This window comes from Phalacrocorax aristotelis, chromosome Z, assembly GCF_949628215.1.
Source record: "Phalacrocorax aristotelis chromosome Z, bGulAri2.1, whole genome shotgun sequence".
Taxonomy (NCBI): Eukaryota; Metazoa; Chordata; class Aves; order Suliformes; family Phalacrocoracidae; genus Phalacrocorax; species Phalacrocorax aristotelis.
Window position 1 is genome coordinate 52594525 of NC_134311.1, and position 27165 is coordinate 52621689.

Sequence of the window (27165 nt, forward strand, 5' to 3'; positions counted from 1 at the left end):
TATTAGACCACACCAGGCATCTGAGAGAAGATGATGTTTGTAAAAACCCCTAGTATATATCTGCAAATTGAAAATTTATCACAACTGGACTAAAAATAAATAGGCTAAATAACCCCACTAACATACCACACAGTTTGCTTTTACAGAAGGATTTAACTGAGCAGCAGGGGCAAAGATTTCTGAATGCAAAGCCTCAAACTCAAAATGCCTATGAAGTGCTGTATCTACAGTAAAAGCTTAACCATAGCCTTGGTGAAGAAGTCTTAGGAGAAAGCACTGATATTCTGGAAGCGCTGCTATCCTGTGCCATTTCTGGACATTCAAATCTACTTCATATTTTGCAGCAGTGTACATCTTTATTATTTATCATGCTACATGTTAGACTGACATAAGTTGAACCTCACAATGCACAAAAATATTTCTAAAATATAAAGATTACCTTTTCTTCAAACAGCTCTTTTTTCTCTAATAATTAACATTTTACAAGCCTGGTTAGGCTGGCAATTATGTCTAATTATAAAAATGCTCTATAATGCTGATTACTATGTAGTTTTAAGAAATGCTCTAGGGCCTAAACATTTGTTATTTTCTTATGCAAGTTCTTGACTTACATTTTACAAACACTTTTATTTCTAAGTTTTTATAATTTTTTATATTTAATTATTTCTACATTCGTCTGTGATTTTTAAAACCAAACTGTTCACTTCTTATTCATGGTGGGACTAGATTCTGGACAGGGACTAGAGTTTTGCATTACAGCTGCACTCATATTAGATACTTAGGGGTTTTTACCAGCATCTTTCAAAGCAAACATGTAAATTCCCATAAAATTCTATGTTGGTAAAGTGTTAATAAAGTGTTAAAAAAGAGCTAACCAATGTCTTGAAGAAATTTTTCCAATCCCAATTGCTAACATATTTGTACATACGCATTAATCTGTCTACACTTCAAATTCCACAATTATTTTAACTCCTGAAATGTAGGCAGACCACTGATTCATTCCATAGCGTTCTGAAAAGACATGGTTGTACACTAACCCGTTCTACTCTGTCCTAAGAATGATACAACTGATACTGTAAAGATGCAAGGAAGGAAAGGTATGAACTAGCAAGGAGTATGGTCCTGGAGTATTAATGAGTAGAACTGACAGCTATTAATTCTCACATGCATTACTCCTATTGGTTTTGTGTTTTCACGTGTGAAATCAGCTTTATGTAAAAGTTGTAGAGTAATGCCATTAGCAAGTAAATCATATGGAATCTTCAAAATTATAAACCTAGATATAAAACATAGTCCAGGGTTTATATAATAGCCATGCAATTATGTAACAGTGATAGTATATGAAGTTAATGAGATTTAAGTGATGTTATACAAAAGTGGCTGTGCTAAGTTATCATGCTGGCAGAAGAAACAATTATTCTTATCAAAAGCCTTAAAAAATAAGTAGCTTTAAGTTAAAATGAACAGTTTCACGAGCACATTCACTACGATCATCAGAAATACACATAATTAAACTGCAGCAGTTTTAGGTTTGTACTTTTTGCATTGCAGAGGCTTTATTCTGTGAAGGAAGTACATGAGTGTGGCTGAGGCTATATATGAAATATTAAAAGGATAAGTACGTAATTTTAGCTGAAATAAACATATTCCTTCCTCTGGTCCTTACCATTAGTCTCCTCATTCTTTCTTTCTCAATTCTCTCAGTTTCTTTTTTCTGCTCACGTTCAGTGTTAGCATGCCAAGTTGCTACAGCTTTAGAAAGTTTCTGAATTTTCCCAGCAACTGACCGGTGGTACTCTTTGAAATCTTTAGCATGCTGCAATATGCTATTCAGATATTCCTAGAAAGAGAAAGAAGTTAGTGCAGACACTTCAACAAAGCACAGGATTGAAATCAGGAATACAGAAGTCCTAATCTTATCATTTTCCAATTGCTTATCACATGATCTGGAGTTTTTTAATCTTAGAAACTCCAAAGTTAAATAAAATATGTAGTAGAGAAGACCTGCATAACAAAGCAAGGTGCATATCTGTGATGGGGCAAACAGGTAATACGTTAAAATACCTGATGCTTCTGCCTGCGCTTCCTTTCTTGTTCTATCTTCTGCTGTTTCTCAAGCTTTTCAGTCATTCGGGCCTCCCTCAAAGTCTGGCGCTTGCTTCGTTTGTAGGCTTTGGAGTTCAATGCTGTCTCCAATGTTGTGTCACGACGCATACAAGCTACTACCTCTTGTCTTAGCTACCAGTGGGGGAAAAAAAAAAAAACAATTTAAAAAAATTATCATTTTTAATACGTGGAGGAACAACTTTAAACACTGGTATGGCAGAGTAAAAAACAGTCCAGAAGATGTCCCAGTCTCCTCTTCCCTTTCAGTTCCCTTTCAGAACTCTTACAGTTCGGAAAAGATCCAGCATCTATACAGCTGCAGCAGCTCTGCCTGTCTCCTTAAATAAATCTTAAGTCTCCACAGGATGGCCAAAAGTGTTAATCACTCTTAATCACCATTTCTTCCTTCTTTACAAGATGCTGCAAATGACTGTCCTGCTGCAATGAAAGGTGCTAGTCAAGATGTTACACCACTGAAGTAAAACACGAATGAAAAACAAACATAACATACTTTTTAGAGCTGGACTTGAACATAGCTAACAACTCATTTTTTTGTTGCCAGCTGCACAGGAGACAGCAGGGAGAGGTAAATGTTAAGGCTTGGAGCAGTATTGCCATAATCCCAGCAGTACAGCAGGGGGAGCCTGCTGCTTTTCATCTGACCTCTGATACAACTTCATTACAAAGGAGTGCCAAGGGTAGAATGAAGGAAGACTTGAACATCACAGTACAACTACTGCCAAAGCTTCTGTCAAGAGGCCCATGAAAGTCTGGCAGCGGGATTCCTTTTCTGAAATTCATTTGCTGACACATGCACTCAACATCCAACTTATATCTTGGGTATGATCTTGTTACAACTAATTTTCAAAGTCTGTGTGCCACAGTGACAATCCTAAAAACAGATGACAGAAATATGACACGTAACACTAATGTACAACTCTTCCTAAAACAAGGGGACCCATACAAATATGAAGTATGTCCAGAAAGAGGCGTCTGTTGGGATTTGTGCTGAAAAATCAGCTTGCAGTCTGTCCAGCTCTTGTTTTGCATTTGTGCCAATGCCATGCTCTTTATGAAGGACACAGTTCTATGGTAACAGTTCAGACTGGAAGATACAGCAGAAAGCAAAAACAACACCTGCACATTTTTATTAACAAAACAAAGTAAAATCTAAGTTAAACATTTCTGTGACTTGCTTATCAGCCAAGTTTGCTGTCATGCAAAATCTCCTGCTTAGGCTCAGTGCTGCTGCAAAATCTCTTGCCAGTTTACTCTTTGCAACATTAAAACGTTTGTCTGTGACCTCTACGAGAATTTTCTTAAAGCAAAAGGCATTACCTGGCGCTGGAAGTTCAGTAACCTAAGTGCCTTCAACTCCACTGTAGCTTTGGTTCGCAAATCAGGTGGCAGAGAACCAGGCAAGTTCTCCAGTTCCTGGATTCTGTGAGCAATTCGAGCCTGAAGTCTAAGTAAATAGAAAAATGGATAAGACATCAGGAGAAATCTTTAAGTAGTTATTAAAATTATACAGTACAAATAGGCAATTTCTCTCAGGCATTTATTTGGCTTTTACTAATTCTTTCTGAACTAAACAGGCTTTCTGCAGAGAAGACATTAGGTATCCTTTTCCACTTTGAAAATCAATTGTCAAATAATGACAATACCCCTTGACCCGTCTTTTAATTTTCACTAAAAGTTTATGCATGAAAAGAAACTTGGCAATTTTATTTCACTCATACTACAGAGGATTCTGTTTTCAAGCTTCTTTGATGGGTATTGTTTTATGCACAGTGTTGTCAGTGATGGCACAGACAGAACTTTAATATCTGGAATTCTACTGGCTTATTGACAAATGAAAAGTTCATTAGTAAAGTGTTCACACTTACATAGCTGTTACACTGTAAATCAGATTCTATTTCACTCTTCCTTTACAAGCTCCTTTTGCATTCATTTGCAAATTCAAGAGAGAGAGAAAGACAAGAATAATGGACAAGCCAGACAGAACTTGCTGTTTTCTATTTTTTACATTGAAAACCAAGATCACAGAGCTAACAGTTACATAGTTTTTGTGTTTTTATTTACAAGTAAGTACTACTGTGAACTGCAAATTTTGCAAAGGCACTAAAATAACAGGGCCCAAAGTTTTAAGTTAACCAAAAGCTGCATCTAAGTTCAACTGAATCAGTGCCCTCCATTTCCCACATGCTTTAGCGGAAAAAAAAACGGGGGGAAAAAAACCCAAACCAACAACCAAAACCAAACACACGCTCCCCCTGCAAAACCAGACAGTCTTTTCTCTTCAAAGTCAAAAACCTGGAGGTGCAGGAACAGGAAGGTATCTATCATCTCCCTATACTGCACAGGACTCACAAAATTCCCCTCTTCTTTACTTTCACAAAACACAAAACATCATGTTAGGAAAAAGTATCTGCTGCTGTTTTCCTGGAATGATGCCTTTGGAACTGCCGTGAAGGAAGAAATAAAACAGTTTCTATACGGCTTCTCTGCCTACAGTGATCGTTCTTCCCTGCCCTTTCACCCCCTTATCACTCCACAGTTTTAGCACAGCGACATAAACTCTCGCGCACTCGACATGTCAGCCTCACAGCTGGAAAGCAGATCACACATCAGGCAAAATGGCTGCACCTGATATCAGAAGCCAGAACAAATCAAAATACTAGTATCTCACAGTAACTGCATGCCTCATTTGAAAAGCAACTGGAATCACTTGTACAGTTGAAGACAATATCTCTTCTGTAATAGTACTCCTTCCTAAAACTCCTAAACTTCCTGAAACTATGCATTTTTTTATACTACCAAAAGACTTTTGAGAAGGAGGTAATGCTGCATTACTGCAGAAGACTGATTTAGTGTCCTCAAGACAGCAAAAAATTGGAGAAGAATTAGGCTATTGAAGTTTTTCAAACAGATTGAAAAGTAGATCAAGAAGGGTTACTTCCTAACATGAGAAAGTTCTGTTAAAAGCTACAGCTATTTGTCCAGCACAGAGAAGATCATGATTCCTGCAGGAAAATTATTCATTCAGAAAATGACATTAGCATATTTTGTTCTTTGAAATGTATGTACTACACTAAAAAAAAAATCCGAATTTCCTACAACTTCACCTGTTACCAGGCATTCCAGTTATTAAGAAGAGATTTTAGTACACCTAAGGATGTAGAACATTGAGAATTAGGTAGTTTACTTGGAGATTAGATGTACTATTGTACATCCATACGAAAAAGCAGCCAAGATATACAAAGAAAATACTGTTCTAAATCACTGATGCCCTGCCTCTTGCTTATTTACACAAGGATGTAATCATGATTAACAACTATGATTTACTACTCTATTTCACTCCCTAAATAGCTGCAATGCTTCTCCTGAAATCATCACCTACAGAACAGCCAAATCCCAGTTTCACTGACTTTAATGCAACTTTAGGAGAGCAGCCACAACCTTTCCAAACTTCTCTTTTGAACTGTGAACTTAGTAAGGCAGCTGAATACTGAAGAAATTTTCAATGTCTTTTTTTTTTTTTAAATACTACTAATATTACTAGTAATGTTAGTACCCTAGACAATATAATTAGTACTTCTAGAAAACTCTGGCATAAAACTTCAAAATATGTTCCTGTAGTTTGTTTTATATGTAACTCATCTGGCTGTCATTTTTCATTATTCTTCCACAGGTATGCTGTAGATTTTCATTAGTTATTTAAAATCTTTTGACCAAGACTTTATTTTAATAGAGAATAGACCTGAGTTTCAGTTAGAGTTTTCTGAGGTACTATTTGTACTGACTTAGACATACTGATTTTTTTTTTCCTATTTCTTCCCTCTGGATGGATTATAAAACTTTTAACCACATAACTCATGAATTAGCACTAAATTACTGTCTCCCCAGCAGCACACTTCACACCTTCAGTCCGGAAACACCATATTCAAGGTCTCTCTCGTGGTTTAACCCTGGCCAGCAACTAAGCACCACACAGCCACTCACTCACTCGCTGCCTGCTGCTGCCGCCGCAGCCCACCCACCCCTGCTACTCCCTCCAATCCCCCTCCGCTACCCCCTCCAATCCCCCTCTGCTACCCCCTCCAATCCCCCTCTTCTACCCCCTCCAATCCCCCTCCGCTACCCCCCCAATCCCCCTCCGCTAGCCCACCCCCACAAATCCCCCTCCGCTAGCCCCCAATCCTCCTCCGCTACCCCCCCCAACCCCCTCCGCTAGCCCGCCCCCACATCTCCCTCCGCTAGCCCGCCCCCACAAATCCCTCCGCTAGCCCACCCCCACAAATCCCTCCGCTAGCCCACCCCCACATCTCCCTCCACTAGCCCCCCCCCCCCCCCCATCTCCCTCCACTAGCCCACCCCCACCCCCGGCCATGGGATGGGTGTAAAATCTAAGGGTAAAAGTGAGAAAGAAGCTCATAGGTTGAGATAGAAACAGTTTAACAATTCAACAAATAGTAATTTTTTTAATTGTAAGGAAAAGAGAGAAAAAATAACAAAGAGTGAGGAAAATAAAACCCAAGAAAGACAAGCAAAATAAATGAAAGCAACTGCTTACCACCAACTGACCGAGGTCCAGCCAGTCCCCAGGCTGCGCACCCCCACCAATCTCCACCCACTTTTAAAGCTGAGCATGATGATGTCATACAGTATGGCATATCCCTTTGGTCAGTTGGGGTCAGGTGTCCCAGCTATGTCCCCTCCCAAGTTGGGGTCAGGTGTCCCAGCTATGTTCCCTCCCAACTTCTCGTGCACCCTCAGCCTGCTCCCTGGAGGGGCCATGTGAAGAAGAGAAAAGACCTTGATGCTCTGTAAGCATCACTTAGCAATAACAAAACATCCCTGTGTTATCAGCACTGTTCCCAGCACAAATCCAAAACATAGCTCCCTACTAGCTACTGTGAAGGAAAATAACGTTATCACAGCCAAAACAAGCACAGTCACTGAGTAAACCTAATCTGTAGTTCTCAAGGATTCCTAACTTAATCATGTCAAAGCTCATACTTTCCCACAGTAAGGCAGTAAAACAAAATTCTACCTTTCAGGTCTATCTGTTTGAAATACAAACCCCTGAAATACTTATGTGATAATTCTGTCTTTTCGTGAAAATAAGTAATTCAAACAGTTTTCTAAGTATTTCAAAGTGTAATGCCCCTTTATTAAAGAAGTTAACTACTGAGAGATCCTAAGAGCCAACCCATCATCACTAATAAAATTTGTTTTTGCTGCGGCCACTAAATCATCATCCTTTTGACCTCCACTGTTCTCTTCTAACTTCCCTTTCGTTTTAATTCTGAAATTTTTCTGCACTGACTTGGTTTCTCTGTAGACTACAAGGATTTTGATTTCTTAACTGTCAGTGTTTGCAGCACCCAGGCGATACACTAAGCCAGCAGAGTCCTTGAGCCTGTTTAATCTTATCTGTTTTGCAAATATGCTGCCAGAACGCTTCACTAGTTCATAACTTGGAGCAGAATTAAACTATTGTTTGGTTTGACATTTCTGTACTTCTCTTTGACACACTCTCACTCTGGAAACTCATTTTATACTATTGTCACTACAGTAGTTGATTGCAAGGAGTTTCAGTTGAGAAAGTGAAAAACAACAACCTGCATATGCATTTGAATCTTGTTATTCACTTTTACCTATATTCACGTTCTTGGAGTATTTCAACAGGATCCAATCCTTGTGGCTTCTGGATAGGGCTGATGCGATTCTGCTTTTGCTGCAGCTGAACAATGGGTGAAGGCTGTCCCGGTGGTGGCTGTGGTACAGAAGGCCCAGGCACAGCAGCAGCAGGCTGGGCAGCAGGGGGGGCAGGAGAAGGCCTCCCACTAGGGGGTGGCGCAGGAAGCTTTTGCTGTGCATTGGAGACACTCATATCTGGGGCTTGGCCTGAATCACAAAAAGTACATATTCATAACATGAAATACAGAACACAGAAGAAAATCAAGACGGTTTCTGAAGACAGAACGTGAAGCTAAGGTAAACATTCACAATTACCAGAAAAAGCACACTGAGATAGACTAAGCTCCCTATTTAAAAAAGCATACTAAAAAGCAGGTATACCATACGCTGCAGGATGTGGTCCAAATAAAAACAAAACAACTGGAACTTTATGATGCATGCCATTTATCCCATTCCTGCTGACTTTTAATTCTAGCATTAAAAGAAATAAAACAGCTGTAGAACTGATTTCATGCAAGTGTAGGACTTAATTCTGCCTCTTGTTCACTATCATTGAACCACTTAGAAGGCGGCATCTATATCACAACCTGGCAACAAGCACAAGTAGGTCTGCTTTTAGAACTCTGTCAGAACTAGACAGCCATATTAAAATTTCTACAACTGTACTTAGAAGTACCTGTCATATATAAATAGCCTCTGTTTTGTTACAATCTCCTATTCATTGCATTTAAGTATTCCAAATACCAGGAATTTGATTACTGTTTTACCTTACAGCAATCTAATCATCTTGAAAATTAAAACCCCAGTTAACATGAAAATAGTACGTGCCATTTATAGACACTAAGGGTCAGAGATTTCAGCATGCCATTTGACAACAAGTCACCCATGCATTCAGATGTTCAAAAATTGTCACTGACAACAGACATTGCAAACAAAGATGCACTTAATTGCCTGAGGAGTCATACAATTTAATGCTAGGAAAAACAATTACAAAGTACACCTGCAATCTTCTAATCAGGCTTAATTCAAACCGAACACCCTGAAAACTAGATAAAAATGTTCCTTCAAAGATCACAATTTGTCATTCACACATCTGCATCAAACTCCAGAAAAGGAGCTTGAGCACAAGCTGTAGATTCTGTATTTAGCAACCCTGTGTTTCAGCTTATAAAGAAAAAGAAAAGAAAGCAAGCCCACCAAAAGCCTCTGTGTGGCCTCAGTTTTCAGGGAATCATGCACACTGAAGAGTAAAACAAACACTACCACGAACTGCATAATGAATGACAAATAAGTGTAAAGAAATAAGCACAGTCTTTAAAAATACATCAAAAGAAACCTCCACACAGATACAACAAGGACCGATATTTTTTTCCTATAAAAGCGACATCAGTGAAACAGGACACACATATTATTATGACATACTGGATTAGTTAGATAAAACTATCCATCTAGCAATTCTCTACACCTGCCAGCACTTTTAGTAGCAGCATTTGATCTAGAAGGCACTGTGCCTGGTAAGCTCATACATATAATTTCTTAAGGAACACCTTTTCCCCTCTTTATTATCCTACTCAAATTTTAAGTATTCATTGGGAGTGTTCCAAGAAAAGCAATTCTACATCTGATTACATACTAGTATTTCGTTCTCTTTTCATGTTGCCCTAAGTAGATGACTAATGACAGAGAATTTTTTATGACATCAACTATCATGGAGTCATCACTCTACCCAGATTTACCCACAAGTAACATAGCATAACATTCTATTGTATGAGAAGCCTGCGTTATTCATAAGCCTGCAATATTGTACTTATTTTTAAATCTCTCAAAAAAAAAACAACTTCAAAAAAATATGTATTACTAGGGATTTCTAATTCTTTTCAATACAATACTTCTTCCACTCTACTTTCAAAGAATAAAATTGGCCTCTAAACCGAAATCTGAATGATTTGGTTCAAAACCATAATCATGCAGGGGAAAAAAAGTTACACTGTTAGATCTCAATGACTATACTGAACTTGCAATGCAAACCACTTTAGGGAAAAAAAAAAACACACCACCCAGCTTAATTTTACCATGGTTTGAGAAATTTGGTTTACAGTAGCAAAAACTATAGTTGAAAGACAAGCTTGCTGCAATTAAGTATGCTCAGAACATAACTTAGTAAGTAGATTTTATGGGTGTCCCTCAAGCAGCTTACATATTTCACTTTGTAAAAAAGTGCTTTATGTTCAGTATGCCTAACAATTGCAGTAGTTTCATGTGGTCAAGTCATTCACGGATGAATGAATGGTTAGACCCTCCTTGATTAAAGTCCTAGGCACAGTAAAGGCTACACTACTTTTCTGCATGCTTTTTACCTTCTTTTTCCCACTGCATCTTCTCCCCAGACTCTACCCACACTGTTTAAACATAAGCCTGCATGTCACAAAATTAGCATTATATTCCACTATACCTTCAGTCCAAGTTTTAGGGGTAATGGCAGCTGTATGTCCAGGCATCCCTGGAGCAGGCCCTGGTCCAGCTGCAGCACCACTCATTGTATGTAATCCAATACCTGCAATTTGACAGAGGAAAGAAATTTATTAAGATACAAGGCATTTCCAAGTACTCAGAAATGATTCTGCTTTCTAGCATACTAGTCTATCCAAGCAAGTAGTATTTTTCTTCATTAAATAAGAACTTAAGTAGATTTTATTGCAAAAAAATCTATGTAATGAAGCATATTAAAATCACGTCTGCGAAAAAAGCCTTACCTGGTAGCAAAGCTATTTCCACTGAAATGACCAGTGAAATTATTAAAATCATTACTAAAAAGAAAATAGTATCATCTTAACACTCAATTTCTATTGCAGACTCAGTAATGGAAGCATTCAGAAACTAACAGGTGCAGGGCATTTAATATAACAGTTTTCTCAGGACAAAAATGTGCTTATGTGCTTGCCTACTGCACTGTAACATCTATTATCATTAGGAGAAAACAAATGAATATGCTCTTTTCCTTATGTTTTTCACTTGACAGCACACTATAAATGGTTTGTTTTACTTTCAACAACTTAAATAATCAGTCAGCTTGCTCCAGATTTTTTAATCTACCTTTCTGCATAGCAACAGGAGGCTGAAAATTCATTCTAAGAAAAGTAAAATTATCAGTAAAGTACGATAAACATTCAAAAAACGTCAAACATAATCAGGACGGACACAGTACTGCAGAGTGAAATCACTTTTATTTCAGTTTTGACAATATCCTATTAATAGTAGATGCGTTTTATGCACTTGCTCAAGATCAAAACCAAAGGCTGCTGTTCACTTAGATGCCAAAATTATAGCCCTGCACAGCACCCTTTATTTTCCACAGGTAGAACTTCAAGAATTACTTGCACAATGACACAAGGCCTAGATTCACTTACCAGACTGTCTGTTGAAGGCACTGGGAGGCTGCTGTTGCTGAATGCCAGGCAGGGTCCTTTTGCCCTGAACAGCAAGCTGGAGGTTTTCTGGTAAAGGCTGACCTCTAGCTAGCATTTTGTATGCTAGAATCTGAGCCCGGAGCTGATGCAGCTGTACAGGGCTGAAAGGGGAAGGACCTCTGGTAGGTTGATTCATAACTTGTGGATCTCCTGGTATAATGGGTCCTGGCTGGCTGGGAGTCATCTGGGGTGGAGTTGGACCTCCTCCAGACATTGGACTAGGCACATGCTCCGGTGCTCCTAGTGGAGACGGGTGTGGAGACATATAACCTAGAACAGGTAAGAGGTTAGTCACATCTAAATTCTATCAAATTTCTTTAACAGTACAAAAATTTCATTATAAAAATTTCTCAAGTCAGGATAGCTGTAGTATTTTCTTCATGAACAAAAGTGCAATCTGAAGTTCCCTGGGACATCAAGATAGCCTCATGAGCTACTCTTTAAGAAGAACCATGATTATATAGTCCAATAATTCTGAAAAATAACAATTACCCTCACATTTGGAATAAGACAAACTAAAACATAAAATACAATACAGAAGCATCAGGATGTGGTACTGTTTCATCACAATGTTGGACAAATATTTTCTTGTGGAACACATGCAGTGAAGTCCGCCTATTTTACAGCATAATATTATAAGTTTATTTTGATGCATACACATCAAGGAATACCAACTCACTGATATAGGCCCTCTTCGCCAAAACTCACCAACACAGAGAAACAGAAACAGATGGTATTCAATTTCTATACAACTGCTCTTTAATTTATACAGATTAAAGGTTTGAGCCAGACAAAGAATGTTCAATACCTTTTACCATCTGGGTGCTCAAGGACTTGAAACATCAACTGCAAGCACAGACATCACTTTCTGAAGAAACTGATGAAGACTGTGTTACTCTACAGAGGTCCAAAAGAGCAAGTACAGTTCTGAAGTGAACAGTGCTTGTATCTTATTACAGCACTTGCAAATACAGCAGGTTTAAATTTTAATTTTAAATACACTTAATATATATTTCTTTGAGCTTCAGAATGCACCCATGAAAAGAAATGGCATAAATTTCTAGTGAGGATTCCAAGAATATATAGCGTGTTAGAGAAAAAATATCAAAGATGACCCTTCAGGTAATGCACAACAGACAGCTAGATTTTAAAAATGTCCACCAAGAGTGAAAAAGAGGTAACAATATTTACCAACTTCACAAAAATCAAGAAATTTTATGGCTCACTTCCATAGTCTTTAGCAAGCCACAATCACTGAACTCCAAAGTTCATGCCACAATTCATGGTTCTGTGACACTCTTCCTGACACTTTAAAGTGAAAATACATCTATTTCATCTATACACAGTCCAGATCACAGAAGCAAGTAATTCTGCCCCCTCTTTAGCTTTGCTGTTCTTAGTGGCCCTTCACTAAGGGCAGCACAGGCAAAATCACCAAGTAGCCTCAACTCTTCTGAGATGACAGCAGCTGCAAGTCACTAGAACTTACACAAGTGCGTAGATGAGAGTGCTAAAGAATTGAAAGTCCACCAATGCCGAGGTCTGGGGATGAAAATATTCTACAATAAAGTAACGGTTGTAAATGCCTGAGATAAAGGACAAAGAAGAGAGAATTTGAGCTCTTCTGAAAAAAGGGAAATGAGGTAGAGGTACACTAGGAAAGAAAAGACCAGGTAAGACAAGACAGAAACAGACTGAGTTCAATTTTGTAACTGAAGTAGATGAAGAAAGGAAGAACACCCTAGTGAGAATACGGAAAATTAAGCAGTTCAAGAGAAAAACAGGGAAGTGAGGTGCGGAGTTCAAGGAAAAGGTAGAAAGAGACCTTTAGAAGTTAAAATTACTGAATATAAAAATTGTTTATACATCCATTGGCAGCGATAAAAGCTATGATAAATAACCGTAAGTTCACTTAACTTATTCATCTCCTTCCACTAACTTACTTTTGCCTCAATTTTTTAAGAGGTGAAGCTACAAATCCCTCTTGCTGAGCACACTGCTTTAAAAGAACAACCAGCATGCCACAACAAAAACCAAAATATTCAGCTGCATTATTGTTTTATACTATAAAATGGGATTTAATGTGATGTTTATGCATTACTATTAACACTTCAAAATATCAACGTTTACTTTAAATAGCACCTACTTAGAATTACATTGCTTTCCAAACTGGCTTTCAAAGATAAGCTGCTTTCCCTGCTCAAGTTTTATGGTCCAAGTTATATATTCTTTAATCAGTGATAGATTTCTGATTCAGGATCTTGAAATCCATCTGTACCATAAAAACTAAAACTGTGGTGTAAGACATTGAGCACTTGTTTTCAGTCCTGACAGTTCCAGCTGCAAGTCTGTGCCTATGTTTGCAGAGAGGAGTTTTTGCAAGCAGACATTTTTTGAGCTTTCTAGACATATATTACCTACGCTTTCTCTCTCCTTCAAAGCCCTATGCATTAGGATTCTTGCCAATAGGAAACTAGGCTTCACGAGAGTATGAATGAAAACAAAATTCCAATAAAACATCTCAGGTAAGAACAAAAGCCTTCCAAATTTCTTGTAAAGGCTCTAAAATGTGGTATTTACAGAACCTAAATTTTGTTATGCTATATGGAAATTTCCCTTTTTCAGTTTGAATACTTTCGAAAGATTTAGCAGTGTGACAATACACACAGTCACAGCCTGTCCTATATAATGTCCTATACAATAAAGTCCCTATACCACTTGCATTTTTTCCTATCTTATTACACATACTGTAATACAGGTGGGCACGCACACATGGGCTCTGAGTAAGGACGCATGAAGGTTCACGAAGATTAAGCTTAACCAACAAGTTTAACTTTTCATAAAAGAAAAAGATATTAAAGATACTGTCCATAGGAATGTTTAATACACAGGCAAAGACAGACACCCTTTTGAACGTTGCAAACACGCTTTCATTTCTTTTGAAGCACTTCAGAAGCATTCTTCTGTGGCACACATGAATTTCCACAATAAGTATTCAGCAGGTTTTTAAATAACTAGCTCATTAATTGTTACTTGCTGAACTGCCAGGTACCCCTTCCTCTAGAACTTCCACAGAAAATTTTGTTTTCTATTCTGCATAAATCATTCTGTTTAATTTAACCTTTGCAATGGAAGATGGCAAAAGCACTGAATGATAAGGTTGCAGAACACTCACAACAGAAGAGTTCTAAGCGCTTGCAAAGGACCACGAACCTTTAGTTCCAAAAAATATATGGAGTAGAAAACACCCACCACCAGGAAAAGGAGGCCAAACAGCCCAATGCACCATTTAAAATTGTGGTAACTCCAAAGCTTTATGGAGTCTCTCCAGATCTTATCCAGGTGAGTTCTGAGAATCTCCACTAATGGTGATTCTTAATCGCTCCCATCGTGAATATTCTTTCCCTTAAGTCCCATCAGAATGCCACTTACATAACTTGTGACCATTATTTTTTGTGCTTTTGCTATGTACCTCTGAGGAGAGCCTCATTCTGTCTTCTCCATAATCCTTCAATGGGTCGTAGAAAAGGCTACATCTGAAACCTTTCTCAAGTTTTCAGCAGTTACAAAGCACTGCTTTCTTAACTGAATGCATAATTAGTAACACTCTTTGCATCCCACTTTGGTATCAATTTGTTTGACAGAAATATATCACAACATGTTGTAAACAATATATATTCTTTACAGTATTGACACTGGAAGAAAACCTAGTTCTAACACTTTACCAAACACAAATATTTTTGCAGGGCAGACTGTATAGAGTTTCTGCTTTAATTGCTTTTAATTTCACTTTAGTTAACAGAGGCAAAGCACAGCTTCCTCATCTGTCTTAAAGCTGAAGAACAAGACAGCTAAAAATTAGGAGACCTTTTTTCTCCACTTTTAATCTATTGTTAAACAGAGGAGAACACACATGAATTCTAAACCCTGGTAATGAATATTAGAAAGAGTCAAGGTTTTACCAGTCCAAACACTGGAATATTCAACAGAGGTCTTGACTTGCCACTAAAAATTAAGACTGAAATGATGAAAGTATCTGAGGACCATAAACGTCAAATCTTTCTGCTAAAATTGATAGGAAGGGTACATTTTCACTCAAAAATGTGACCGTAAGAGGATTTTTGGATTAGGAAGATGTAGATGTAAAACATTTATATTAACTACCACTTCAATCACCAGCAGCTGAAATTTGTTTTGGAAAAAAAAAAAAAAGAAGAATCAGGTACAAGCCCACAATACACAGTAGGAAAGCATAATGTCTTGGAACATTGTGGAAAATACTTCATGTTGGACCAAGGCTACACACTTTCTTAAGGTAACCAAAATACATTTCCCTGTTGGTAGTGTGGCCAGAGTTAACACCAATTCTTGTGAAACTCTCAACAAAGAGAAAGAGAGACCACATGTGTGCAAGCCATTTAAAACTAGGACCATAGAAATGAACTGTTGAGAGATCTTATGCTGGCAGCCAGATGGATAAGGTGCCAGATCTTTTCTCATCTTTAAGAGGCTGAAAAAAAAAATCAGAAAAGGAACTACAGCCAATTTAAGAACAGTAGGGATAATGAACGTTGTTTGTGAAGAAGCAGTAACTTAGTGAATTCTGTAAGTTAAGCTTAATTTGTGTATCTTTATATGAAGTTCAATAAATACTGAATGATAATTAAAAATATATACAGATCAAGGCCCAGAACCGTAAATCCCTGCAGAGCTTATGTTTCCACTTACAAGCAGCACACAAAGACACCTGAACTCTTCATACTGGTCTGTATTTCACTGCTGTATCACAGTAACTGCATTTAATTTGTTCCAAATTCCAGAAAACCACAGAAATTGTTTGTTTCAGTCCATTTATATCTTTTTATGTATTCTAATAAAGATATTTTATTTTATATAAATATTTGGCTTGTCTTTGCAATTTCTCCCTATAAATCTTACAAAGTCAAAGGCAGTTTCTAATACAATTCAAATTCAGTTAAGTGTAGTAAGATTACTATCGAAACAGGTAAAAAGAAATTAGAGCAATGGATCTTCCTTTCATTTAACCTATAAGCATGAAAACAAGGATATTAAGACTAAACAGGGACATCATTGTGCTTAAGTTCAAGAAAAGAAAACTGGTCACCAGAAATAGTCAGTAATGTCACCCTTTCTCCAATTTGGCAGCAAGAGTGGAAAGGAGTAACTGTTGAGGAGAAAGATACCAATTCAGAATATTTTTCCCCATAAATTCATGTCAACCTTCTGAAAACCATTTTAGTATTGCAGTACCATTGCAAACCATTGCAGTATGACTGCAATAAAAATGTGACAATCTGTCTGAGCTAGTAACAGATTCTTTCTGCATGACTAGCATCCCACCAATAAAAAAAAATTCAGAATCTAAGTATTAAAGTTGCATACCTTATTTTAGTAATTATTGTTAGTTAAAAAAATGCAGGCCATTCAAGCAGCCGATTGGCATTTATAAGAAAAATGAAAGGTTTTGCAGATTTAGCTTGCAACTGTTTCTGATTTGCTCATCAAAAGTAAGTCATCTCACGTCAAAATGGGTCAGTTAATTATTTCTTAATACGGACTGTAACAATCATTACTTCCATAATTCTGTATCGATTTGTTCCCTGTAAGTTCAGTGGTCTTTATTTCAAGATTGTTCACTCACAACTGTACGTTTGATTTACATAGATTATATCTACAACTGCACCCGCAGTTAGCCAATTTATTTCTAATTTATCACCCACATTCATAAGCATGTATTTTATAAAAATTCCTGCTTTTGTACTTCGAGAGACTCTTTTGCAAGGCCTTCTTCCCTTTAAAAAGTTACTAAAAAGACTGCTATTGGAACATTTAAATGAGATGTCATTTTGTCATCAGTTCCAACTGTAAACTGCATACAGAAGGACTACTGCCTATGCATTTATCACAACTGTTCCACTCAGAGCTCTCAAGAACAGCAGCATTTTATGAAGACTATCCATCTCCCCATTCTCAAAGAATTAAAAACATTGTTTCCTCCTCTAGCTTACCAGTTCTTCTCAGAATCTTGGAGCCTGTTTACAGCTTCACAGATTTCTGGCAATAAGGGACCATTACAGCTACAACAGTGTACCTAACATCTTAGACCAAAGCCTCCTCTTACCCTCTAAACCATCTTCCCCCTTCAGTCTGTGGAACAGATGAGAAAGACAGCCAGTGTTGACTTAAATTTCACGTGACACAAAACCTACCACAAATACTTGGGTAATCCTTGTCCCAAAGGTTATCTTCGTTAAGTAAGATGCAAATATTTAATACAGTCTGAATTCACCTAATTTAAATTTGCAGGTACCAAAATTCACTGCACTTTTTTTTTTTTTTTAAAAAAAGGATCCATCTATTACAAGCTATTCTAACACCTGGGAATGTGAAGACTGATCAAGTCGCTCTCTGAGAGCACAAAAATGGATTTTAACATTCTCCAGGCAAAAAACCCAAGTCTTTCAAGTTTCAAATAATTCCTTTGTCTTCTAAATAAGGCACAATTTCACAGAATCATAGAATTAAGGTTCGAAGGAACTTCACAACCCTCAACTCAAACAGGGTCAGCTACAGCTGGCTGCCCAGCAACACGTCCAGTCGGGTTTTGACTATCTCCATGGATAGCAACTAGACAACCTCTCTGGGCAACCTACTGTACTGTTCAGCCACATTTACAGTATAAGCATGTTTTCTGATGTTCCAATGGAATTTCATGTGCTTCAGCTTGTGCCAATTGTCTCCTCTTCTGTCACTGAGTTTCACTACAAAAAGTCTGGCTCCCTCTTTGTCACTCTGTCCCATCAGGTATTTCCAAGCCTTCTTTTTTTCAGGCTATGCAGTTTCAGCTCACTCAGCCTCTTCTCACACAAAAGATGCTTCAAACATTTGATGCTACCTTAAACATTTCTCAACATCTTTCTGAACTGCAGATACTAGAATGGAATGCAATACAACCTTCAGCTAATTCATTAGAAAAGGTGATACAACTCCTCAATTAATATGCCCCTGCTCCTGTATGGAGGTAATACATTCCATCTCATGGTTTCAAACACAGTATATGGCAATACACATTTAAGTGTGCCAGAATAACCAACTCTTTTCAGCCTTTCTGCTTTGTATGATACAGTCTCATACCACCTACACAATAAAAGGCTTTGCTCCTAGAGATACAATGCTGTTGGCTGTGCTAAAGTCCACGCTAGAGGGGGCATTCTACCAAGAATCCTGATCAGTCTTTGTAAACATCTTGCTCATTATTTACTGCTAAGCCTCTGTGCTATCTGCAAACATAACAGTGCTGATTTTACACTTTTTTCCAGACCACTGACAAATACATTGAACAGCACCGAACCAAAATTGAGTCCTACAAGACTAACTAGAAAAATTCACAATTGGATGATCAGCTTCTATTTATAGTTAGTTTTATAATTTGTCATTTAACTAGCTTAATATATTTAATATAGGTTATATTGATTTCAATTAGTGTTATCATCCTGCTATATCGGAATGACACAGACCAACAAGCTAAGCACTTTTTATAACTCTATCAGGCAGGCAAACTTGTGTCTATCATTACTACTACTGGCTTTAATGATGCACAGAGAAACCCCATACAGGGGCCAGGATCCATTTTCCTGATGACTCTACAAATACTGAACTGCACTGAGTATTGTACCACACCTGTCTACACCTTAATAAATCAATTTAGCTTGTGATCTCCACAAAAGGAATAGTGAATTTGTTTGACAAGGCTGACTTTATGCCATCCAGAGAGACCTGGACAAGCTGGAGAGGTGGGCCCATGTAAATGTCACAAGGTTCAACTAGGCAAAGGGCAAGGTCCTGCACCTGAGTAACAGCAACCATGGATATCAATACAGGCTGGGGGATTGAGAACGGACTAAGAGCAGCCCTGCAAAGAAGGACTTGGGGGTATTGGTGGGTGAAAACCTGGACATGAGCCAACAATGTGCACTCGCATCCCAGAAAGCCAACCGTACCCTGGGCTGCATCAAAAGAAGCACAGCCAGCAGGTCAACAGAGGTGATTCTGCCCCTCTACTCTGCTCTGGTGAGACCCCACCTGGAATACTGCGTCCAGCTCTGGGGGCCCTCAGCGGAGGAAAGACATGGACTTGTTGGAGCAAGTCCAGCAGAGGGCCACAAAAATGGTCAGAGGAATGGAACACTTCTATGAAAAAAGGCTGAGAGCGTTAGTGTTCAGCCTCAAGAAGAGAAGGCTCCAGGGAGACCTTATTGCAGGCCTTTCAATACTTAAAGGGGGCTTAGAAGGAAAATGGGGACAAACTTTTTAGCAGGGCTTGTTGCAATAGGATGAGGGGTAATGGGTTTAGGCTAAAAGATGGTCGATCCAGACTAGATACAAGGAAGAAGTCTTTTACAATGAGGGTGGTGAAACACTGGAGAGAGGTGGTAGATGCCCCATCCCTGGAAACATTCAAGGTCAGGTTGGACGGGGCTCTGAGCAACCTGACCTAGTTGAAGATGTCCCTGCTCACTGCAGCAGCATTGGACTAGGTAACCTCTAAGGGTCCCTTCTTACCCAAACCGTACTATGCTTTTTCCTTAAAACTATTCTCAATGGCCTGAATTATAGGCAAGGTCATATAACATTAAAAGTCAACATTCTTTGATTTTACCCAGAACCAATGCTAGATTAAACAATATTTGACTGATACATGGCCATTCTTCTTATGCTTTCAAACTAATGGCAGACCTATAGGTTAATCCATCCCCTGGGGCTTTGAACTTCTTCAGGTACTTTCCACCAAATGACTTAAAATAATAACATTAATTAGCACATACATTTATCTACTTCAATTTGAGGCCTACAAACAATAAGCCATTAAAAAAACAGATCTAGAACTAATGAGGTGCAATTTCTATTTGACATGCATATTGTTAAAAATTGTACAGAACTGCAATGTAAGCTCAACTATCAGATGTCCAAGAATCTACATGGAAGTAAACGTTATAATAAGTCTTGGTTTCTAACAATGTACCAAACTACTAAAGATTTTGTCAAGATTAGCAGATTTACCATGCATCTTTCCATGGATTCTCAGAGAACTCATACTGTCCTCTCCCCATGAGTGTAGACATGGGTAAGCTCTCTCTCTTTTACCACATCACCTCTTCCCACAAAATTTGTAGAAACATAACTGTCTTACAGGACCCTAATCCTGTGGTAAATCGGACTGAAAGTATCCAACAGGTGGAAAGGCTCCTAAGAAACCTGGCTTTCTACCTTGGATGTGTACACTAATGGGAGAAAGTACAAGGTTAGCAGATGGGACTTTCCCCAACATGTATCAGAATAGCCTCAAGTGCCTTCACCATTTTTTGTGAGAAGATAATTGTGTAAGAATAAAAAAATTATGCACGAGGCAAAGAAAGCTAAAACACTCCTCGATAATTTCAAGTAGAGTATTTAAAAGATTATAACGTGGGGCGTTTTTTAATTATTTCTTTAAAAAGCCTACTTACATTAGAACTCCAGTATTCCCTGTTTACCTTGCAAGAGTTGCCAACATACACCAAAGAGAGCAGGGATCTGTAGTCTTTAGCCTACCACAGCTGCTATTAACACAATCATCTTTTTGCAGAGCAACACAGCCTGGAAGTCTGATCTCAGCCAGCACAGAAAAGAAGGGAAAAAACCTCAGAGCTACTTGCATTAGAAGCATTTGCAACTCATGCTTTTGTATTTTGAGCACATTATGCTTGAATTGGACCCATCTTCATCTTCAGACTAAGCACTCTGTCAATTTTGAGGAACAAGTTCATTACAAGGAAAACAGTGTCTCTGATTGCAAAGTCAGGTAAAATTTTGCTCTTGGATGATCACGCTTGCACCTCACTGAAATCAGTGGAAGAGTTTTAACTGATGGAGAATTTGTCCCTGCAAAGTCAGTTCTATTTTACTTAACTAATATTAAAAGGTGTAATGGAAAAACAGTATTTTCTAATGTTCAAGGTCCCAGACAGGGATTCAGCTGACAATTACAGACTAGGGTTTCAGTCATAGCTCACTGAAAAGTCACAAAGCAGTTCAGGCTGAGTAATTTTGCTGATCTGTACCTGTTTTCTCACTCGAGCTTTTCACTTATCCTATGTAATAAACATGCAAATACATCAAACAGGGACCATCTCTTAATAGATTCGTACAGTGTCAAAACAGGACCCTAATTTCAGTTGGGGTTCTTCAAGTGTTGATGCACTATAATTAATTATGCAATATACAAAGTGTTATCTGCTGAACTAATTAATACTAGCAGGTGTTACCACTTAAATCTCCAACATACTGAGCTGCTTATAGAACACATGTCCTCTTATGCTGCAAACTAAAGGACACAAAGAAGGCATGTAGCAATGTGGTAAAAAGAGTTTCTATTTTCTGGCATTACAAATTTTGGAAAGAACTTTGATCAGCCCTTGACCAAACATTATAGATATTAAAGAAAGTTTCTCCAGGTTGCTTGGGTTCTTCTCTCTTATCATTCCTTCACCACAGGATTAAAATAGATCATATTCTAATGCATTTATGTTAGAATAGCCACATAAGATAGGAAGAAAGTAGGTGGGGTTTTTTAGAGATGTATAATCTCTAATAGATTTAGTCCAACTACTTGCCCCTGCTGCAGACTTGAACCTTAGCTTTTTTCCAATACATGACTGATGGACAGTCCAGAAAGAAAGGGATTCAGTTATTCACCTTGCCCTGTGATAGCAGTTCAGCCTTTCCAAACAAAGCTGGAAGGAAATAAATGGAAATGTGTTACATGGAACTACTGATTCTTTGTGGAACAAAGGGGCCCCAAAATCATACAGCATGCACAGTATGTATAAACCTTGGCTATGCTGGTCCATTGGACTCTGAGGTGGGCCCATTCCAGGGTGAGGAGGTCGCATACTCTTCATGGAGCCACAATGAACGTCTTCAACCATTCCTTTTTCGTGCAAGCCATCAATAGACTGTGAAAACAAAATAAGTTTTTATATAGACATATATATAAATACACTAGAAAAATTGAAAGGACTTCAACTCAAAATCTGAACAAATACATAAAGAGTACAAACTTCTCTTAGCAGTCACTCAAAATAAAAGTAATGGGAACCTTTACCCGTGGAATCAGACATTTGGGGAAGCACACAGCACCATAAGGCTGCTCGTTCCCTCTGTTTCCTTTTTGCCTTTTCTTGTTTTTTTTTTTCTCCTTATGAACTGTTTGGCAATGACAGGGAGGCAAACTTTCCAAATGCAAACAGAGGAACTGTATTGGCCTCATATTACAAAGCAGTGTAACACACACCAACTTATGAAAGTACAGCCTGTGGCTTGGCTAGAGTTATTTTTAGCCCAAACTTTGCCCTTTCAGTCACTGCTCTACTGGAATGCCCTAAACACTGTTTCTCTTCAAAAACAAAGATGACAGCGCAGGAGGTAACCTCTTCTTTGCAGGTGAAAACAGGGATAGGCAGTCAAGAAACTGAAGACTCAAATACTTGTGCTCCCTACAGTTCCTGTCACTTCATCCGCACCTCAAAAACTACAGTTCCCGTGGTACTTGAAATGCAAAACAGGGCCAAGTGCCTTCTTCAGAGTGAAGAAAGAGAAGACAGCTTGGGGTCAGAAAAACATGCTGAAGGCATGCAGGGCACTGGAAAAGGCTCCATAATAGAAACTGAAGGACTCTGAATGTGATAATAGGGGAAAAGTAACATCAGAAGGAAAATGTCTTAAGAAAGCTAAAAAGTTTTACCTGAAAGGAAAAATTACATCAGGTCCCTAACTAGGGAAGAGATTATTAACTTCTCATTAACTTTTAACTTAGAGCTCTGCAAGGCTTTATATTAGGAAGGAACAGGCTGGCATTTCTTACAAAACATCTCTACATCTCTACAAAAACATGCAGCTCTGCCCCCCTCTGTAAAACGTGCATGCATGCACACTAACACTGTTCTTGCAAACCCTATTGTGAATGGAGCCCTTACAGTCTATCTAAATGCACACCTATTTATTAAGAATTCTTTTTTAAAAAAAGTTAAGAAAACTTACACCACTGGAAACAACAGGCAACTAGCAAAAAGAGTGTACAAGAAGCTACATCAAGTCACAGAAAAAAAAAGACAACTGTCACATTTCTTTTTTCCAAGCAATTTGTTGCACATTAATCAATTTAAACAGAACTAAACATAGGTCATCCTTTCCATAGAGGAAAAAATAATTCTAAATTTTAATTTGTAAACCCTTCATATAAATTTTCCACTTGTCATTGCAATAATCAGATTTGATTGAAAGTATCTTTAAACACATGGGGTTGGGGTTTTTTTTGTTTATCAGCATTTTTGAAGGATTTCACTGTCATTTTTCCTAATCAGAAACTATGGACTAAAAGGAGAAAAGATATAGAAAGGAGAAGTAAAATAGATCTTCTATGTTTCATTGAATTGTTTAGTTGTCAGGAAGTATAAAAACATTCCTGAAAAGAACTTGTAACAGGAAAACACCCATTACTTGAGATTATATTTTTGATTACAAGGACTTGGAATAGGAAATAGAAATGTAGAGATAGTTGACTGACACATTAAAAATAGTTCCACTGTGCTAACCAAGTAAATCCCAACACCCTTTCTGAGGCATGGAGATCCCTCCCTCTCCCTTCACCCCTACTTGCAGATAACCAACGTGGAACAGAACGCTCAGTTCACAATCTGGCTGCAGGAGCTGAATACTACAGAAACCAATATACCTGCAAAGCCAGATCCATTCCTATTTTATCATGGTATGTGTTGAGGACTAAATCTTTAGGCCACCAAGAGAAGGAGAAGACTGCAGGAAATTGGATCTGATTTCCAGAACAGAGGACTCTAGGTGTACCCATCTGGTATGTGACTGCAGGGATGGGTGTCACTGCACTAATGCGTGGCAACCATGAAACCTCTGTGAATGCAAGCAGCTCTGATGGGACTAAGGTGGGATACAGCATGCATACCCAGGGCATTAGAAGTACCAGCATATAGAAGGTGGGGAAAGGAGCTGGGATTAACAAAGAGGAACAGTGAAGAGGAAAACAAACACGTGGCCTTTCAAAAACAGAATTAAAAAAAAAAAAAAAACCAAAAAAAAAAAACACCCAAACAGGAACAGAAAGGTGAAGACATGCCCATACAAGAAAACACCACCTGAAGGAATACTTCTATGGAAAGAACTGATCAAAATAATAACTTTTTCTAAGGATTTAAAAGGAAAACCAAAACCTGTGGTGAACTGAAATGCTTCAAGTGTAATAGAAGGAAGCCTAAATATAGCAAGAAAGGGGTTTGCTTCTGTGTGTTTGCAGGAATTATGCTGCAAAAAAAATGGAAGTGAAATTAATCAGAAACAGAATAGGAAAGGCAGAACTCATTAACCAGTTTTTTACTAGCAAAGCCACAGAAGATGAAGACGACAAACTTCTTTGAAACAAAATTAGTTTGAATCATAGAATCACAGAATGGTAGGGGTTGGAAGGGAATTCTGGAGATCACCTTCTCCAAACCCCCTGATTGAGCAGGGACACCTAGAGCGGGGGGCACAGGAACGCGTCCAGGCACGTTTTGAATGTCTCCAGGGAAGGAGACTCCACAGCCTCCCTGGGCAGCCTGTGCCACTGCTCTGTGGATGATCACAGTACTGCTAATTTATGCAGAGAGACTTGTACTTCCAATAATATTTCCCATCTAAAAGCACCTCTACTGCCTGTGGAAAAAAACTATAAAACAGCGGAGACAATTCAGCAGAGGACTACAAGAACTGAAAATTAGTTATTTTTCATAACTTCTTTGAATCACTGTAGTTACACAGTTAGACAATAACTTTAAATCTATATAACAGGTTAAAAATTACAGAAAAGATCTTACACACAATGCAATCTCTGTAAATTCTTCCTTCCCGTATAAATTATTAAAGACACCTTCCACAATTACATTGTTGGCATGAGAAATGTAACCTATACTACCAATAAAGCACTACTACCATGTTGGGATACGTGGTTTTTTATGCTTTTATTATGACAGAACAGAAGGGAAAGAGGAAGTTGAGACATACTCAACTTTGACTACACATTAGTATTTTCATTGGTCCCCATAAGTAAGAACAAGCACAGAACAGGCCAGATATATAAACAGTGCTTCCAGAAAACATAACAAGGGATGAGCTTCAACTGTATGCAAGCCCATACCTACAGACTTGGCAGACTTACAGACTTTACATAACGCCTAACGCATAAGGAATATTTTGCCTACACTGCTTTTGCTCTGAATTTAGTAACTAAGGTCTTCTCACAGGCACCATTGCATCACAGTTTGACCTATTTCCAGGTAAACTGTCAGGTCATAGTGCCTTTTTTTGTTTCCTTCCCCCTTCTTTAAAAAAAAAAAATCAAACAAAACACCAGCCTTGAAAACAGAGACCAAGATCAAATATCCAACTAGATTTCTTCTAGACCATGCATCGTCTATATGAACAAAAATTACATAGATCAAACATCAATGTGTTGTAACATAACTGCACAGCATAACTGAAATCATTACTGATGGACCACCAGACTTTGTTCTTGCAGTAAGGGCTTGGCCAATAAGTCTGTTAATCTCTTATAAATCACTAAAACACCATTTTACACAATGTCTCTGCTGATTTTTCAAGATAGACAATAATACTTTTTTCTTTTTTTCACCAATGTAAGCACATACAACAAAAATAATGCAGGGAACATGCCTACTGAATAAAGAGGCATTACTTCCAGGACCATGAAATAATTTTGAGATTGCCAGAACATCTAATGTGCACAGATCTGTTAGCCAACAATATTCGAAATGGGAAACCATTTTAATGGAACATCTGAATGAAGAAATAATATACTTAGTAAAAAAAAATATTTTTTGTAAGAAAATAATTTTTTCTGTTGCTTACTTTTTCTCTCACTCAGCAAAAACAGTAATATTGCTCATAATATCATAATAATTTTTCCACAGCCAGTAACCATTTACAGTACACACCATTACAAATTCACAGAAGTAGTGATTATGCATCACATTACAATTAAATAGAAGATAAAATAAACCAAAAGGTCAGAGTATTCTTCCCATCCCTCAAGTGAGAACCATCCAAATTAAATAGATATACTGCTGTCATAACGAAGAGTTAAGCAGTTAATATGTTGGACACATGCAGACAAGGGCCACAAAAATGATAAGAGGCTGAGAGGGTTGGTGTTGTTCAGCCTCAAGAAGAGAAGGCTCCAGGGAGACCTTATTGCAGGCCTTTCAATACTTAAAGGGGGCTTAGAAGGAAAATGGGGACAAACTTTTTAGCAGGGCTTGTTGCAATAGGATGAGGGGTAATGGGTTTAGGCTAAAAGATGGTCGATCCAGACTAGATACAAGGAAGAAGTCTTTTACAATGAGGGTGGTGAAACACTGGAGAGAGGTGGTAGATGCCCCATCCCTGGAAACATTCAAGGTCAGGCTGGACGGGGCTCTGAGCAACCTGACCTAGTTGAAGATGTCCCTGCTCACTGCAGCAGCATTGGACTAGGTAACCTCTAAGGGTCCCTTCTGACCCAAACCATCCTGTGATTCTGTGATTCTATTCTATGAAAATCATGTGGCCTAGAGTCAGGGACTAGAAACTTGTCTCAACATTGTTGGCAGGCAACTTTCACTACTAAAGCCTGATCATTACGGCAGTTGAATGAAACAGTTTAATCACCAAGGTTGACCCAGCACAAATGTGTACTCCATTATCTCGGAGTACTCATCCTCCATGCATACGCCCGGGCCCAAGGCCAACTGGCAACATATGGTGG

The 27165-nt window shown here is 38.3% G+C and overlaps 1 protein-coding gene across 6 annotated transcripts in view; it reads right to left on the reverse strand.

The window, feature by feature from the left end:
* The window catches only part of SMARCA2 (SWI/SNF related BAF chromatin remodeling complex subunit ATPase 2), a 114938-nt gene that overhangs the window by 73618 nt on the left and 14155 nt on the right, over positions 1–27165 (reverse strand). For 5 of the 6 annotated variants that reach the window (XM_075079455.1, XM_075079460.1, XM_075079456.1 and 2 more), the window contains 7 exons: positions 22168–22291; positions 11217–11546; positions 10262–10363; positions 7767–8016; positions 3445–3571; positions 2065–2238; positions 1667–1840 (listed from right to left, as the gene is read on the reverse strand). In XM_075079455.1, the coding sequence (XP_074935556.1) occupies positions 1667–1840; positions 2065–2238; positions 3445–3571; positions 7767–8016; positions 10262–10363; positions 11217–11546; positions 22168–22291 (1281 nt within the window). Of the gene's footprint in view, positions 1–1666; positions 1841–2064; positions 2239–3444; positions 3572–7766; positions 8017–10261; positions 10364–11216; positions 11547–22167; positions 22292–22440; positions 22521–27165 lie in introns of those variants that run through there. The other variant, XM_075079459.1, reaches the window with a different exon arrangement.